The sequence below is a fragment of the Pygoscelis adeliae genome, unplaced genomic scaffold (assembly GCF_000699105.1).
Source record: "Pygoscelis adeliae isolate BGI_AS28 unplaced genomic scaffold, ASM69910v1 Scaffold174, whole genome shotgun sequence".
Lineage (NCBI taxonomy): Eukaryota > Metazoa > Chordata > Aves > Sphenisciformes > Spheniscidae > Pygoscelis > Pygoscelis adeliae.
Window position 1 is genome coordinate 840127 of NW_008824676.1, and position 18999 is coordinate 859125.

The 18999-nt window shown below is 38.0% G+C and overlaps 1 protein-coding gene across 1 annotated transcript in view; it reads left to right on the forward strand.

The window, feature by feature from the left end:
- Nucleotides 1–18293, forward strand: part of TXNL1 (thioredoxin-like 1) — a 21558-nt gene extending 3265 nt beyond the window's left edge. The window contains exons 3-10 of the mRNA XM_009323114.1: nucleotides 484–580; nucleotides 1692–1865; nucleotides 5398–5520; nucleotides 5899–5968; nucleotides 6592–6764; nucleotides 9564–9668; nucleotides 16071–16107; nucleotides 16618–18293. Of these exons, the coding sequence (XP_009321389.1) occupies nucleotides 484–580; nucleotides 1692–1865; nucleotides 5398–5520; nucleotides 5899–5968; nucleotides 6592–6764; nucleotides 9564–9668; nucleotides 16071–16107; nucleotides 16618–16718 (880 nt within the window). The 3' untranslated portion in view covers nucleotides 16719–18293. The remainder of the gene's footprint in view (nucleotides 1–483; nucleotides 581–1691; nucleotides 1866–5397; nucleotides 5521–5898; nucleotides 5969–6591; nucleotides 6765–9563; nucleotides 9669–16070; nucleotides 16108–16617) is intronic.
- The last annotated feature ends 706 nt before the right edge of the window (nucleotides 18294–18999 follow it).

Below are 18999 nucleotides of genomic sequence, written 5' to 3' on the forward strand. Positions count from 1 at the left end.
TACTGTCAAATATTTCAAGTCATATGTAGATTTTGCCTCCTGTGAAAAAAATAGTATTTACAGTAACGTGGAGTGCTAGTACTAGTTTTCTGTTACGAGTGTTTTTTGCTGTTTCAGGAAAAGCAGGCAACTCTTTGCCCTCCCTTATGTCACTTTAGTTAGCGGGACTTTGGCTTGCAGTAATAGATGCTGGAGCTAAACCCATTAGATGGAAAATAGGAAGTTGGTATTAATTAATAGGTGAAGCTAATCATGTGACATTGATGCTGTCTGAGGAAGTGGGAATTAACACTTCGTGATGTTTTTCTAAATGTCATTCTTAATTGTATCACCAGGATTGCTCACCATCTGTCAGCCAGGTAGGAAGGTTATTTTTACACGTACCAAGGATATCAGTAAGAACATGAATGTGCTAATTCTATTTGGGGCAGACATTTTTCAAAAAAAGATTGACTTAAGTTAAACTGTATGTTGTTTTCACAGATGTGGCCCTTGTTTAAGGATAGCCCCAGCTTTCAATGCTCTGAGTAACAAATACCCCCAGGCAACTTTTTTGGAGGTAGATGTGCATCAATGCCAGGTTGGTATTCAAAAACCATGTTTTCAGTTGTAAGCGAAAGAGCAGATAATGTAGTGAATGGGAAACTTGAAGAAAAACCGTTCAGACAGTATAGTAAGAGTAGCATCCTGTGGCTGTTGACACGGTTCGTGAATCACAAATAACCATATTGTAAAATTCTCCAAAATTAGGGTATGCACAAAGATGTGAACAAACAACATTTTTGTTCAGAAAAGTATTCTTGCAGTTACCACTGTGATGTCCCTCATTTAAGCAGCGCACAGACAGTTTGACAGTTCCTGCTGCTTGTACTACTTAGATAATACCGTTGAATGCAGAAGATAGCACCAGTATGAATTAAAAAGAGTAAGTCTTTCCAAACAAGTACTGGTGTAATTATTGAGCAAAACGAAAAATGCAATAAACTGATATGATTAGTGGGACTAGATTCCTCTCAAGTACTGCTCAACTGTTTTTAACAGACAACAGTGTTGCAGGTGAGCTATTGATTGACTTAAGGGTCATTAACAAAAATTAACAATGGTATGTTGAAAGGCAGTGTCTTGAATTACTACAAATTATAGTGGAGAGAGATGAACATCAAAGTGGAAACAATGTTTGCAAATGACACTAAATTATGGGAAGTTTTGGAAAAACTACTATGGGTGCGTAACAGGTATGAATACAGGTAGAAATCAAACGGAATTCACCTTCTACAGCAGCAGGCTGCAATTCCTGGGTGTGCATGAATGCGGCTTGAGAGAGGGAGGAATGCAGGTGTAAAGAAAGCTTGTAAAATAAAAGTGTTAAATTAAGCTGTCCTCCACTTTGGAGAGCAAATGAGTAATATGATTTTTATGGTGTACCAGCAAATCTACTGACAATGGGAAGTCCATTCAAAGAATGCCCAAATATGTAAAGGATTAGGAGGAACTGAAGAATTTAAAATAACTTAAAATTGTTGTCCAAGTTAAAGCTGTTCATAAAATAACAAGTATTGTTTGTGATGTTTGAGGTGAGGTAGCTTCTGCATCTAGTGTGTGCATTCTTATCTAGGTGAAGCAAGCTAATGTTTCTGTCTAATATTGGTAATACTCTTAGGTAATGCTTGTAACTAATTTATGCTTTCTAGGGAACAGCTGCTACCAATAATATATCGGCAACACCGACATTTCTGTTTTTCCGAAACAAAGTGCGAATCGACCAGTATCAAGGAGCAGATGCTGTAGGTTTAGAAGAAAAAATTAAACAGCACCTGGAGAATGATCCTGGAAACAGTGAAGATACAGATATCCCAAAAGGATATGTATGCATCTCTTAAGATAACTTTTTTAATGTTTGTGTAACTTGAATGTTTAAAAAAAATACCTGTTGCTTTCTAAACATACTCTTAAGTCGAATAATAATACTTCAGGCAAAATTGCAAGTTCCCCATGGCTTTGAGAAGATCGCTTGTCTGGGTTTCCTTTTTCAGACAAAATTTAAAAATTAATATGTACATATTTAGTAAGTATGGTTATAGAATTGTAAAATGTTTTAAGAAGAATCTCCATGCATATCCCTTAGTCATTAAAATAATGAATTTAATGTTTTATGACGAACTTCTTGCTGCAGCTGCTTGTTCTGCTTCTTTCTTCTTCTCAGGCATCCCGATCTGTCTTCCCAAAATGTTTTTTAAAGTGTAAAAATGTCCATGGGAAAAGACGTTGTTAGACGTGGTTGTCAAAAATGTTGAAAAGTTGCTCTCGTTGTTCCTTAAGAAATCCTCTCTGTTGTTTATGTGGTGGTAGGTTCATTTGGGGGTTTCCTTTTTTCTTCTTGCTCCCTACCCTTTCTTTAATCCTCTTTCTTTGATCTCTTAAAAAAAAAAAAAAAAAAAGGAGAGACTGTTGCCAAAGGAATTAACCTTCCTAACAGTTCAGCTCCATCTTCCTCTACAGCAGCTTGCCCTGAAAATAGGATGCCTTTGGGAGGCTATTGTTAGTTAAATGATATCTCATTATATATTTTCAATTGCTAATGTTTGCAAAAGTGGATGGTGCTACCAAGTGTTCTCTTTAGGTTTCTTCTTGCCTGTAAAAGAATGACAAGCATATAAAAATATATAAAGTAAAAAATGTCACAGGAATACTTGGAAAAGATTGTGTGCCTGGTCTAAGCAGCGTACAAGAATCACTTCTTGCTGAATGTGAACTTGCTTTCAATTTAGTGCTTAATGCATATAATTTTGCTTCCGTAGGGGTACTGCATATCACTCCAGTAACCACTGATCAGGCATTCACAGATAATGTAAACCAAGTAAATAACTTGTAACTTCTTAGAAATTTGTAAAAAAGAAGAGTGAACATTTCTAAATTATATGTTCTCCAACTGAATGGTTTTTAAACCTTGCATCAAAATATCTCATAACTAAAACTTGATTTTAACATTTTTTCAAAGAATCTAAAAATTGGTATTCATGAGCAGGTTTTTTTATCATTGCATGATTTGCCCATGTCTTCTAGGTAAATGGAAACTTCGTAGGGATACTTGAATTTTTGGCCAAAATTCCAGTAAGGAGCAATCCACTTAGAAATATTGGTGCTCTCAGGAAATTATTTTCACCATGTTCTGCGTGTTTTCATGTTACCTGAAGGCAATTGTGTGTTGCAAATCATAAGCCTATCTGACAGCTGTACTAACAAACACACGTAAACGAGAACTCTGATGTGACAAAACACTTTCCTAGAGCTGTCGTCTTAGGTGGTATTCTCCAAGCAATCCTTGGTGTAATATTACTCCTTAAATGAGATTGTCTATTGTTCTACCAAAAGTGTAAACAGAGTTAGTTATGTGGTGTATTACATTTCGCCTAAATCGTATGTCACAGTTCAGTGCTTAGCTAGTTGCTGTAGTGTGCATATTAGTTTGCATTAGCAAATCCAGTACGTTAAACTTGGCTGCGATGAGTATCTATAGAACCCAAAATTATGTTGTTAAATGCAAAACCGGGTTTTTTGGAGGTTAAGTATTTTAAATTCATAGCTAGCCATATCCTATCAGGCAAATGTAAGCAGGGTGCAAATCCAGCTGGATATTTCTCATTTAAATAAACTGCAAGGGCACAGGTCACTTGGATTTCTAACAGTTCAGCTACTTGCTAACTGTTCCATGGCATGTGTTGCACTTCACTTTATATGTGGATACTTACATTTATAATGGGATATAATATATCTGGGTTTGTCATGGGAATGTCAAAAGACAAAGGTTCAGCTTGTTAGCTTTGGAGTCTTAAACACACTGAAAATCATTCAAGTAGGAAGTTCAGGTCTGCTTAGTTAGATCGGTTTTGAGATGAACGCATCATCTTCTATTAAAAGTTAATCTTGTAGGAGGTGGTGTCTTACCCCTACGAATCAAATCCTGAGCACGTTCAGGGCTGTATGAGCCAAGCAGGAATTCCATTTGACCTGTAAGTGGTAGGCTGAAATGCTATTTTAGGATATGCTTGACCCAAACTGCCGTTGGCTCCAGGAAAGTATCTTTATTCTCTTGCGCAGCTGTGCGTTCCTTCTCTTTTCTTACCTTGTATCTACTGAGCATGCGAGTTGCAAGCTAAGCCTTCATTTGGAGTTGGGAGGGGGATAAGCATTTTTTTTGCTCAGAATAACTAGTTGGAAGAGCTAAGGAAAGTGGCATACAGGAAATGAGTTGTATTCTCTCAGCAGCCGGTTTTCGGATTCTGTTTGTACTGTGAAGCTACAGCCTGAGTTGTGTGCAGTAACTGTCAAGCTAGTGTGTGCTTTTTTCCAAGAGTGGTATATTATTATTTGGGACCTAATATATGCCTTTAAGAAGGGTATTTTGGGCTGTCACCCTAAAAGTTCCTTTTAGTTTCTTATGTCTGGACTGTTCTATGACTGTACACTGATCTTGAATTTATACTGTTATGGTGTGAGATGTTGATACTCTGTCTTCAGGCCTTAAGCCAGGCTAAAAATCAAGTATTTCATATCTCATTGTGCTTCACTTGGACTTGGTTTACTTTAGTTGCAGGCAGAAAATTCCGGTTATCTGGAAATTGATACAGATTATTCTGCCTCTGCAATAATACCACCTTTTAAATGGCTTGGAGCATGAATAGCGGTCTGCTTTAATCTGATAATGCCTATATGTTACAGCTTTTAGTTGGACCCTTTACAAAAGAGCTGAGCAATAAGACAAAGTGGTTCATGGTGAATAGCGTAGCTTCTGTTTCCTGTTGTTCTGTGTTTTTTAGCAAAGTATATGGAGAAAGGACTAGGAAAAGGTTTCATAAAGTTAATTCATAGACAGTGCTGAAAAAGAAGTAAAGTAAGACTAGCTTTGCATATAAAGCCTGGTAAGAACTATAGTGGTGGTCTTTCAATTTGTTCTGCAATATATAGTATATTTTTAGGGAGGCCCATTTCTGTTGTGGTTTTTTTTTTCTCTTAAGTTGATCATAGCTCCAGGTCTAATGTCAGTTTGTCTGTGTTGTGGTGTGACTTATGATACTGTAGTCTTGTTTATCAAAAGAGTATCTGAAAATTCTCCCTGTGCCCAATTTCTTATTCACAGAATGGCAAGCATGTGTTCCAGGGGTGTGGGATTTTGAATGGAGGGGAAAAATGTTGTTCAGTTATGAACAGGATACATCCGAGTACTATAGTATTCATGGTTTTTATTTGTAATGTCTTTTGATATAAAGGGTTTTCTGTGTGTCTTGTTATTTTAATCTGTTGAGTGAAGAATTTCATTCATTCCAGTACTTACTAATCCCAGATGAGTTCATGGCACACTTATCGTGCACTCAGCAATACTCTTGCTTTTACTTTCAGATGGATTTAATGCCATTTATCAATAAAGCCGGCTGTGAATGTCTTAATGAGAGTGATGAGCACGGATTTGATAATTGTTTACGTAAAGACTCTACCTACTTGGAATCAGACTGTGACGAGCAGGTACAGTAGATATTTTTAAATGAGATGTTTTCAACGATGGTCTGGTCTGCAAGCATTTTTTTAAGAACTTGCCTACTTTATGTTCTTATGGTAGTGTAAGTAAGAGTGGGAGATGGTGGTAGAATGTAAGTAAAATTAGTATACAAAGGTAGTTTTAGCATTTCCAGTTTCACATCCCTTTATGTATGGAAAAAATTCCAAGCGGAGTAGCATTTGCTGATATTTTAAAGTGACAGACTAGTGCGTGTGTGGAATATAGTGAAGGTAAGTACTTAGTTTTATTTCAGAGCTCCGACTTATTTCTAATTAATTGTTATGCTATGTTTGTTTTTAAGAATGAAGAAAACAGTGTTTAACAGCAACTTTTTTTCTTCACAGCTGCTTATTACTGTAGCTTTTAGTCAACCTGTCAAGCTTTATTCTATGAAACTTCAGGGGCCAGATAACGGTGAGTGAGGTGTCTGTTTAATCATATCTTTGAAACCAAAGCTTTGCCCATGTTTAGCTGAGTTTTCTGAAAATGACACTGTTGTCCTTGGAACCTTTCACCTTCTGAGAATCCCACAGCAGCTTCAGTACACTTGTAAATTAATTCCATAACAAATTATCTCATTCATTTTCCACTGACCTCATGCATGGGTGTTTGGTATGACACAAATACAAGCATTTACTATAGTTCGATATGCTGCAAAGAGAAACTTACATTTAATTCAAGAATTAATGTGAGAGCTACTGAAAGGTATAGCTTAGTTTTTATGGTAACTCAGTTTACATTAAAAAATTACATAAAATGTTCCAGTGTTACATGACACAGCAAAACTATTCTTTTTAGACTTTTTATTATTGGAATTTTTTTGTAGAATTCTGTCTCTGACACGTGGATGAGTAGTGCAACTTTGGATGTCCTTCAATATCCGGGGTGATGTAGGATTGGCAGATAAGAGAATAGGACTATAGAAGCTCATGCCATCCTTGAGTGGTGTCTAGAGACTGTGATAAGCGAGGGCTTCTCAAGCAGCATTTTGAAAATATATTTAAACAATGGAATACCACTCCTATATTTTAACACAGGGCAAGGTCCGAAGTACATAAAAATCTTTATCAACCTTCCTCGATCTATGGATTTTGAAGAAGCAGAAAGAAGTGAACCAACTCAAGCCCTGGAGCTGACACCAGATGACATTAAAGAAGATGGTATTGTCCAGCTTCGCTATGTAAAATTTCAGAATGTTAACAGTGTAACTGTAAGTAAAGTTTCTGTTCTGAGGTCTGTGCAGGCTGAAAACTTCGTAGGCTTTTAAAGCACTCTGCCTGTTTGTTGATTTCATTGTAAATGTTCTTAGTTTCTCTCTGCGGATTGCATACTGTATGTTTATGCCAGAAGTATTTCAGGAATTTAAGGTGAGACAAGGCCCTGTGCATGCAAGGTCTCTTTTGACCTAGTATGAGACCTAAGGTTCGTTTTCACCTCTTCACGAGCTAGTGTGCTGTTTAACACAACTTGCGTTTTTACTAACTACCTTCTTGAAAGGCATCTTGTCTTCATTTGAAGAGTTGAGGAGGCAAGGAATCCAGTTTCTCAGTAATCTGATTGCAGAAATGACAGAATTCTCTGAGTATCAAGTGAAGTAGCTGCAATGTCTTTAAACTCAGTACCTGCTCTCTGTGAGGGTTCTTAAATGCTGTAATCAAAGCACCTTTGTCTTCTAATGAGCTCTCTAATTCTCTTGCTGTAAGAGACTTTCCACAGATTTCACATAGGGTTTTTGACTCTTAAATGCAGGTGCGGTTTCTTCCCTTCCATTTTAAAAATACAGGTTCTAGTGCAGTGCGTGCGATGACTAAATTGATGCTGGAATTGCTTTATGCTTGGCATCATCCTGGTGCTGCACTAGCCTTGTTTCCTGCAGTATTGCGTTGAACTGTTTTTCCAGTATGACCCCTGAATTGTTTTCTATGGAAATGCTTTTCATGGCCTGAATTATGTATTTGCAAATGTATGGACTTATAGTTGATTGAATTAAACTGTATTTTAGTGGGCTGGCCACAGAAATCACCGGCTTATTATGAGTTACAGGTAACTCCAAAACATTGATCCACCCTCAATCTTTTCATCACACTTTTTCTCATATAAAAAGGTTTCTAGTAAACTTCTAAATTACTATTGTTGGACTGCATTTTAGATCAGTCAGCTACTTTCATGTTTAGCAATGTTTTACTAGCAATTATTTAAATGCAACCACCTTTATCCTCCCCCAAATGAAATGGAGTTTGGTCACGTAGGCTTACATTCTACAAAGCTGTGCTGACAAGGACAAGTTACGTATTTGTTCTTTAATAAAACCCTGTGTCAGTTTTAGACAGGATGATGTGCAAACACCAGCCAAGTGATAAGGTGATTAAATAGATGTTCTGCTTGTTTGCAGTCTTTACGTGTGGGCATTGCAGTAGCACTCCCCTCGTTTCCTAGCTAAACCTGGATTCTATATTTAAGACCTCCTAAAAATGAGATGGCCGGTCATCTTGTCCACCACCTGGCTTTTCAGTGTGGGTGATAGTTCTGCTCGCTTACACAGTCCTGTGGATAAAAATCTTCCGTGTGGTTCCTAATGAACTGGAGGAGGCAGGGTTGTCAGACACAAATTGTCCTGCTTTTCTGCCATGTATAATAAGAAATACTTACTGAACATTTCTATGTCAGTATTAGCAAGTTCGTACTTCATTTATATATATATCACTGCTAGGTTTGTTAGTTAACTTACCTGTTTTTTTATTATTAATTCTATACCCTGTAGTTTCTAATCCATATAATTCACCATATCTAATGCTGTTTTTCCCCATTTGTTGTGTGCTTATCTTCATTACTGCTACTTCAGTGGCATTTGTTTTCTCTGTACTTTGGAACTTTTCATATCATTACTGAAACAGAACCTCTGAACACGCTCCGGTTCACCTCTGTTTGACAAAAGTCGGTCCTTGACATGCTCTTCTGTTTCTTTCTGTCTGAAGAGTGCTTTATTCAGCATTTCAACCCTCACCTTCCATATATCTTGTTTGTATAGGAAAATACACAGTCTTCCAAATACAGTGAAGCCGCTTGGAGGGCTGAATGTCTGTACTGGTCTAGATCAGCAGTCCATCTTGCTTACCATGCACTTGCAAGCATCCTGTGTTGTCACAAAAAAATTTCTAAGTATAGGGCAAGCATGTAGTGACGCGTACCCTCCAGCGTTTGGTGGTCTGTGGCACAGGCAATTTCTGAGGCAGAAAGGGCATCTTCACAGATACTGGCTATGGCTTGTGGAAAGGGCGTGATGCATGCCGTCCGCTGCCCGCCTGTTGTCCTCCCTCTCCTTTTTTTGCCCTCTGCTCCTGATGCCACTACTTGCTTTCTTTCTCCTTCCTTCTTTCTCCATGCTCACAATAAAGTGTGGAAAGATCCATAAACACCTCATTGCTCTTCTAGCTCCCAAGTTCCTTACTAATACTACTTCATGCAAAAAATTGTTTTTTCATTTGTCCACTTTAAAAGGTTCCAGCAATAATTCCTTAGTTCGTATTTCAAAAGAAGCTTGATATTTTAGGGTTTCAAACAAATAACTTCATAGATCTAGTATTCATGCTGTAAAACACATAATTATGCAAGCTGTAGTAGTAAACTACACATGAATAGTCTTAGGGGCTTCAGCACGACAGTTAAATTGATATTTACTTTAGTTCAAGCCAGATTCCAGTGAATAGTGAATTGTGACTTCTTAGATCCTGTTTTTGCTTGCTGAATGTGGTGTCAGGTCGAAAGTGGAAGCTGGGAAAATCCAAGCTGTGTGGGTGTTTTAACAAACTATCACGAAAATAATAGCATTCTATATAATCATTATTATTTAAAATAAGAGGATAGTAGCTTCTCTAAAGGTTGCAGAGGTTTTTATAATTGGAAAAAATGTTAATTTGGTTAGTTCAAAAATCTTGGGCACCTAGTGCTTTTATGTATTAATTCAGGGATGAACAGTTTACCTTAACTCGTGTTTGGGTTTTTTCTTTAGTTGTTTGTCCAATCCAATCATGGTGATGAAGAGACAACAAGAATTACATACTTCACGTTTATTGGAACTCCAGTTCAAGCAACAAATATGAATGACTTCAAGCGAGTGAGTCCTCTTTCTTAAATACACTTTTGAATGTTTCAAACCTATTCAAAAATGGGTTGATGGAACAAATACACTTAGTTGTTGCTACAGTTCCACAACTTAAGGTGGTTTTGGCATCCAAAAGAAAATGTGTAGCTTTATCTTACAGATCTTTGGTCTTGCTTACAAGCTTTTGTTCATCAACTTTGTAAAAATAACAGATAAGAATGTGTATATATGAAAACTTGAAGGCCTGTCAAGTTACATACACTATAGACAACATTGAGGGTTTTTTTTAACAGCTGAGAGATTTATGTCTTGATTTTTGAAACTTGCTTTCTGATGGTGTTCAGGAAGCAGAGAAGCAATTGCATGTACAAATTAAACAGACTCCTTGTGATTGACTTGACTTCTACTTTGAAGGATTTTTTTCACTGGGCAACATTAAGCTTGAGATCTGAAAAATATTTGGTCACAAGTTGTCTTGTTATATTAAACATATCTGCTTTTTAAAGAGGAAATGAAGAAGCAAACAACATGTCTAAAGTCATACTGTAACACTAGTGCTGAACAATAAGGCACTCTCAATTCTTGATTTTTTTTTTTTGAGAATGTGAAACAGGTTTGTAAGGATTGAAACTTCAAAGCTACTTACAACTTTATCAAAATGTAATAAGTCTTTTAAAATAAACTGCTTTAAAACTTACTAGTCTTTATAAAAGGGCGCATACTGCTGTAACACCTGCCTACAAACTGCTGTGTAGGTGACCAGTAACATGGAAAGCACCACAGAATTTATTATACAAATAACCTGTAACTTCAGAAGGTTAAAAACAGACACTCGCCAACATGTCACGTACCTGGAATTTTTAATGTCAAAACTTGATCTTAACTTCTACATTTAAAATGTAATATATTTGCAGGTAATAATTAAGTTAATGAATAGAAGTTTAACAAGTTCTGCTGCCTTTCAGTGAAACTAGAAGTCATTGAAAAAGTTGTTCGAATGTACTAAAATTAACTGGCTATCAATTCTAGACCTCCCTAATATAGCACTTCCAATTCTTCCAAAACTAGAAATGGGTTAATTGATTTACAGTCTGCTTACACTTTTTGTTTTATACGGCTTTTTTGTCAGTACTTGTGGTATTAGGGCATCCCCTGCAATGAGTTGTGCAATTACTATTTTAACATCGTTAATCTGCAGTACTTCCTAGTATCGTCGTGAGGGGATGGGACTCTGACTCAGTATTTGATCTCTGTCTCACTTTTGGTTCTCTGTAAACTCTGTAAATTAGTTTTGCTTTCCATAGTACTGAGAGTTTATTTTCAACAGGTGCACTCTTTAAACCTGACCTTCTGATTGTTAAAGTAGTGATTTATTTTTTTAATTGATAATCCTGATTGGGGTGCACTTGGTAAAGCAATTCAGGTTTTTTTTGTAGAATGTTACATGGGTTTGAGACTAGTGTTGAGCACAACATGTTTCCTACAGTATTTTAAGTTGCGTGGACAGACAAAATGTTAGTTTGATGGACGCAGTACTGAAGTACTGCCTTAGTGTGAAACTGACTGCTGTTAACAGTCTGAGCTCTAGTCAGTGTTTGTGTGGGGAGTGGATTTTTTAATTCACACATGCCCTCACGCAACCCTATAAAGGCATTAAAAATAGCATGGGTCTCCGGGCATCTCAGCCCTCTACTGTAGTTAGAGGGGATTTACAGATCTCTCTGTTCTAGATGCAGTGTGGATGCTTGGAAGCTGCTGTATGGCCTGGTAAATACTATGCCAGTTAACAATTTTGGTTTCCTTAAAGTTTGCAGGTGAATGTCTTGGCACCATCAAGGAGTGTGCCTTTGTGTCTTGTGACATCCATTTAAAAGGAAGGGGAAGGGGCGCAAACCTACAAGACTGTGTATGAACCAAACAGTCCCACGGTGTTAGCATTGTACTGCTAACGTCAGGATGTTAAGGAACTGGTCAGAACGGCCTTCAATAGAGGAGCAGGCGTTACTGGGTTATGAAGTGGCTAATTCTGTCTCAATTCGGATACTTATCAACACTATATGTAATATTCCTATTTTGCTTCCTGAACATGTAGTTTTAATAATAGGCTGTTAAAATATTTCATCGTAGCAAATGGGATGTGTAGTCTGGCAGAGTTGCAGTGCTCTTAAGAATTTTAACTTTTGTTTCCTCTCTTCCAGTGATCCTGTCAGTTATGAAACCTTAATATAGCGTTGGGCATTAATTATATTTAGGTTTGTAGATTAACTGGGAAACCTTATTTTTCTTTTCATCTCCTTGAGTAGTTACCCACACGACTCCTCACTGCTTTCATCTGTCTCACTCCCTCATCTTAGTCTGTCTCTACTGTTCATATTTCTCTTCTAATTATGATAGAAATTGTATTGCAGTATGATTAACAAGATGGGGGAATGCTTTCTTCTCTGAGTTTGAGAAGTGTTTGTAAGAATCTGTTAAACATCTTATTTGAAGGGCTTGAATTAGGAAGTGGACACACATGTGATTCCAGTCATGTTTTTATGATTGATCACATCGCTGCTCAGTTGATTGTATGCATGTTCAGTTTCAAAGTAAAAAATAAAACCAACACATTCGTTTGAATGACTTCTGCTAAGGATCAGGCTAATGTATTTTGCTTCCCAATTGGGGTGGGATCTGAATGCACACTTTTAGTTATAGCAGCTTACCACTCAGCCGTTGATTATTAAGGTGCATAACTGCAGCTCCCATGTCCTTCAGACAGTTGAGGAAAACTCACGTTTGCTCATGTGGTGCTCTGCTAACACCAACAGGGCTGTAAGAAGAATCACCTCTTCTGGATCAGGGAGTCAGTTCATGTGTTTAATATAAATGAGGCATTGTTTCCAGTCCTTATACTATCAAATAGGAAGCTGAAATTCATCTACTCTGAAAAATAACAGAAGTGCTAAGCAGGTGTAGGTAAGTCAGTCCTTCACTAGTGATTTTGGCCTCAAGTTAGTTTGGACGTACATAGAATCACAGAACAGCCCAGGGTGGAAGGGACCTCAGAAGATCACCTGATCCAACCTAGCATGGGAAAGGCAGCCTAGATGAGGTTACCTAGCACCCTGTCCAATCGCATCTTGAAAACCTCCAGCGATGGGGACTCGGCCGTGTCCCTGTGGAAGCTGTTCCAGTGAATGATTGGTCTCGCTGTAAAACACTTCTCTCATTTTCTTGCATGCAGTTGGTATTGCTGGGTTGAGTGAGTAAGTTATAAAAGCTGCTTTAAAACTTGTTTTAGTATGTTGTGTGTATCCTGCTCCTTGCACAACTTGATTTTTATCCTCTGGGGAGGAGGGAAGTCTCTGGAATGTTGGCAAAGGGGGACACCAAGGAAAAAATTCCTGCTTAGAATGGATTGCAGCGTAGTGAGTTAAGCACAGAGAGTAGTGGGGAGAGACCTATTCTTTGCCCTGTTTAAATGAAGAGGCCCTCAACAGTGGAGGACTAGAATAAATACTCCCTTCTTACACGTATCTAATGTATTCTGAAGTGCTTGTGGAAAAGCTTGATTTTAAAGGCATGTTTGTTTTTAAAAAAATATCCTTAACACTAGAAGCGTGCTGTTGTTTCTTGGCCACACAGGGTCTGATTTAAGGCAGATCATGCAAACCACTACAGTAGACTGCGTTTGAGTTGTAGTAGATCGCATTTGAGATTTGGTTCTGATGCTTAAAGATGCTCAGTTGGCCTGCTTTGTGGGGCAGACAGCTAAAAGTGTAAAGGTACAAATTCTGTGGGTGTTTTGCTGTTGATTGATAGCTTAGTATTAGGTAGGTTCCTGTGGTGAACTTGTAAACATGCTTTTGTTTCTGGAAGAGCATGCAACCGTTGATGTCCAACATAGTCCTTGTTTATTTCTGGTATTAATAAATAAAACATACCGCTGCTTAGTTTTGAGGTTGGGGCATAGATGAATATCGACAAGTTGTAGGATATTTTTTGTCCCCTCTTGAGTGAAGGCTTTCTTTCTATTCATAACTGCTTATATGCACTATATGCTGCTGCTTTTTTTTTCTTGTAACATCTTGTTTGTTTGTTTTTTCAGCTTAACTTCCCATTTCTAAAGAACTAAAAAGGCAGAAGAAATTAAAAAGTAATAATAAGATTGAAGTGGTCTTGCACTACTCCCTTCCTTGCTCCCTCTGCTCATCTAGCATCTCTTTCACCCTTTCCACAATCTCAGCACTGATGCAAGAGCTGCCTTCTCTGCACCTTCTACCATCAGGAAAAGCCTTCTCTATCTTCTGACTCATGAACTCATCTTTCCCCTCCATTCCCCACTCCAAATGTCACCTTAAACACTTCTCTTTACCTTTCAGTCTTAACAAATTTCTATCCCACTGTTATCCTGAACTTGACATTTTAAAGGCATATCATACAGTACTCTTACAAATTATTTTCTGTAACTAATTTTTCAGCCTGTACTGAATTTTGTAAAGCTGTTTGAGATGCAGCTTGTGAAATGCTCTACCAAGACTTGACTTTTTTTTAGTATCTTATGGGAGCTTAGTGTTCTTTGTTGTGACCCTTCAGTAAATAGTGGGCAAGACAGAATGGGCTGCAAAGTACTACTCTTTGTTGTCCCTCTAGTGGCACTGGGCACCTGCTCAGGGAAGACACAGTGAGGAGTTGTGAGTGTTTGTACATATGTGGCCTGACTAGGGTTCTCCAACAGCATCCTACTAATTTTACTTGCTCGATCTTTTTATGTGTGTTTAAGACAAACAAAACCAACTCTGCTCCAGGAGGTTCAGTAATAAAGTGTTTCCAATCCTACTCTTGGTAGTAGACCGTAGAGTTGGTTGTGGTTTCTTCACTGTCAGGCTCTGGACTGATGCTTGGGGGAAAAAGCCAAATGATTGAAGAAAAGCCTGCTCCAAAACCATCTTTTGTGTGGGAATTACAGGCTGTAACCACCACCTTAGAATGCACTAGATGGCAGTTTTTTCTGCAAAAGGAAGGAAAATGGATCTACTTCAGAGAAAAGAATGATGACAATTGTTCGGTTTAAGTTTAAATAGTCCGTTTCCTTTTCGGAAGGTGGGGTGGGATGGTCAGAAAATGGGGTTCTTTGACCTGTGATGACAAAATATCCATACCAGTGTGATTGATTTTCACAGATAATACACATGGGCGAGTTGTCAATTTCTGCCTCAGACTGGTATAGCAATATTTTTCATTGATGTTCCACACTTGCTAACACCTAATCTTTAATATTTTAACTGTGTTTTTTCTTTTTTCTTTTTTTTTTCTTAATCTGTGTGTGAACACAGTTTGGTGCTTTGGAAACACACAAAGAATAAATATTGCTTCTTGACAAGTTTAACTATCTTTTTTTTTTAACTTGATTAATTGGATCTTAATGCAAGTGATTGGGCTTTTGACTTTTTTTTTTCTTCTTTCCTCACGTTGTCAGATTGGAATTTTCCTGACCTTAGGCATTAGATTGAATTTACAGCTTGGTAAACGCTCCTGGTCAAGGGTTCCTTGGAGGTGAAAATGGCCTTTCAAAGTACTTTTCATCAGTAGATCTCAATTATTTTGTGATGGTGATATCCAGCTGCTTTTGGTCAGCTGAGTTAGTGAAAAATTCTCCCTCTTGAAGTTTGACAAGAAACAAAAAAAGGGAAAGATCGGGAAGAATACTTCCAGCGGGTCCATGAGACTCCCCTAGTTCAGGGCTGTGGGTGTTTTGGGTTTTGTTTGTTTTGGTTTTTCCCCCTAGTTCTGTATTTCACTATTGACCGTATGGATCTTGCGTGGTATATTGTCACTTAACTGCAGAGGTCATTAATACTTAACACATTTGCTATAGGAGTCAATTGGTTAGAATACAAGAGAGGTTTTACTCCTTCATTTTCAGCATTATTATGAGTAGTAGTGGGGAATTCTATGCTCCGTTAGTGTAATCTTCAAATCTACGGTCATGTGAATTCTGACTACGCCTTGTCAGAGCCATAAGTCCTGCTCTTTAGTTAGATGGAAATGAATTGGGAATCAGTTCCTTGCCCAAGATCTCTCCTGCAGTTTGAAGTCTTAAAGTTTAAGACTTCATTTTCTTTTTAATTTAGTTTGGCTTATAAATGGATATTTTTTCAAGGGTCTGCAAGAGCGCTAGAATTATGTCTGAGTCTTTTCAGAAAAGTGACTAAAATGGCATCATTTTCTGCTCTCAGGATTTTGCGTTCAGTTATCTTAACGAAGGGGACTGGATACCCTTCTGCAGGGAACTATGCTAACTTTAAACCTGCGTAGCAGTACATAGAGTGCTGGAGTCGCGCTTGCTGTTGGCTGGCAAATGGGCTCACCAAAGCCCAGTGGCAGTGGCCCTTTCAGAAAAGGGAAGCACTAAGCTGACTCTGATTCCAGGTGGAGTTTGCAGAATTGGAGACTGGAAGGAGACTTGGTAAGGAGTAATGTTTTGACAAGGAATAACTGAAAATCAGGTGACTTCCAGATTTCTTTATAGGTTTGAGCTGCATTGTAAGGTAAATGTTCTCAGTGAGGTACATGGCAAGGATGCCAAGGGAAATGAACAAACTTATGTTTGAGCACCCAGTGGTTCTCTTCCCACGATACTATTTTATATAGTGTATTAAGGTTGCATGCTTGGTATATAACACACATTTTTAAGTGTGGTCTGTTCTGTTGCAGTTACTGTCTTCTGACTCTTCTCAAAATAAGACTGATGCTCTGCTGTCTGTATGACTACTAAAGATAAGGTTTCTTGTGTCTTGCATCCCTCTTAACCCTTTAGAGGGATTTGCAGCTTCTGCAAGTGCGACAATAATGCATGCTTAAATGCATTAACTTAGTTGAAAATTCAGTTGCACTTGTTTATTTTGAGACTGACTTTAAAAAATACTTGGTGGGACTTTTTTGGTTAAACGTTGTTTCTGGTTTTTTCTCTTATCAGGTAGTTGGCAAAAAAGGAGAGAGCCACTAGGACGCAAAAGACACTGGAAGGCCTTATCACAATCAAAGAGATCTTCACTTTTATCTACAACTCCTGGATAATTGCTTGACCATAACCAGAGACTGTCAATCTGTTTCATTTAATGCCATTACCAATAAATCATTGCTTTTGTTGAGATGGAGTTTCCCTAGTGTGTTTCTGTTGTAATCCTCGTACATGTATTTGTAAATAAAATTCATTACTTTTGCCAAGTTTAATTTTGTTATTCTGGTAACTGTGGCTGTTACTTTGTTCCATTTAAACTCCAAAACTCAGCTGGCTTATCTTTAGAAACAGAAGACATAATGTAGCTTGCATTTGTTCAGTTTAAAATGTCAAATATAAGTAAAACATAGATGGTCCCTGAAGGCCATCTAAAAATAAAATCCGAGCTACTTTGTTGTAAGACCGAGTGAACTTGGGGTCATTGTTCCCACAAAATACAGCTACTTCTCGGATAGGAATAACTTCACCTCTTCTGGAAATTTCCATCTCCCTCCCCACCTCAAAAAGCATAGGAGGAGGAAGCATATTATAAATTACCATGCCATTAACCTGCAGATTTGTCACGAACGGCATGCTGATGCAACCTGTTTGGCAGTGAGAATTCTTGAGTCTTTTGAAAGTGTTTGGGTTTTTTAATATTATTAGAGAATATTGACCTTGTTTCCCAGGCAAACTCTAGCAAGCTGTGCAGTTCTGGGGATTTAGACATTTATGCACCCGACCTGAACATAAATGCCTTCTTTCTTTTATTGGGTGTTGTTTTCCTCTCTCTGGATCCTGATAAGGAAATGTTTATTGCAAATATTAATTTTACATCTTAATTGGAATTCCTATACTACTTTGGTAAATTTTCTTGGAAGTGTGCCCTAAGTAATTTTAATAAATCGGGCATTGATCAGCACCATATACGTATAATACTGTATGAATTCCCAGTAAAACTTGCTAAGTGTTTTAATTGGCATAATTAATTTCTCTGTAAAGTTGAATTTGTTACGTTCTAATTACCATAAATCCCACTAAGGCTTAAATCCTGTCCTAATTGGCATTCCTTCCTTGAACACAGTAGGGTGGTTCTCTTCTGGCTTGGCAGATTTGTATGTTAATACCAAGTTAACTTTCTGTTAGCGTATTTTCTCCAAGCAGAAAACTGGGGATTGTCTAGAAAAACGTTCTTTCCGAGGGGCCCTGTTTTTTCACTGTATCACTGCATACTGCGGGATGCTCGCCTACCTGTACTGTAGTCGGTGGCATGCGACGATGACTTGGTTTCTTTCACGCTTCCTCAATGTTTTGCTTCAGCGGGGGGGTGTAAGGCATGTAACACACTGTGTATATAGAATATAAATCATTTTTAAATATAACTGAGGGCAATATGAATAACTGTTCCTGTTTATAATTTTGTACACTAATTACCTTTTGGGTTATTGTTTAAGTGCCTCATCTTAAGTATTGCTTACCTCATAATATTTATACCTGAGAGATTTGATAACCTAGTGATTCTCATCTTTGTAAAAGATTAGTCAAATTTATATTGTTTATGAGACTCTTCCGTGATTTCCTTGGTTGCATGACGCATACCTTCCATAATGATACTATGTACATAGATCTAAATAAATGTTTAGAGGTAACCGTCACATGTTTCACTTAATGGAAGATGGGGTAGAATTATGCACAAGGAGCTAAAAATCACAAAACTGCCGTTAGGATGCAATGCCGTCTTTTTAAGTGGCATTACCCTTACGTGGTGTTCCCGGGTGCACGTGGCTCTCGCAGGCTGAGCGCTTGCGGTGCAGCTGCTTGGCCCGGGGTTCCTGGGTTTTGTTCTTAACGGGGAAGGTCACACTGAGAAATTGATCTCTCTCATGACGGAGTAGGAGTCCTAAAAGGGAACCATAATGCTGCTTGTGTTCAAATAATGCAGAGGCTATGATAATGGAAATTATTTGCTAGTCCAAGCTACAGATGACTAACGTTCACTGCTGTTAGGTTTAATCAGTTCATTACTTTTTATGTATCCTAAGGCTGACGTTCGTTCGGGGTCGGAGGGCAAAATAAGCTGTCGTATTGTTCAGAAATCTTCCTGAGGTAAGTGGCATGTGTGTGCAAAATTATTTACATGCTTTGATGCGTAAGCAAGGTCTGACCCAGCTTTGACAGTAGTCCCGTCCCCTTGTTCCCCTTCAGCTGCTTTGTTTCTAGTGAGGGTTGATCTGTTGAACTTCCAGTAAAATACTGAAAGGTTGCTGAAAGTCTGCGGGTGCGCATGTATTCTATAGCAAATGTCCTAGTTCAACCGGTAGCTTAAAGAATGGTCTTAGCTGGACCCTTCTCTCGCTT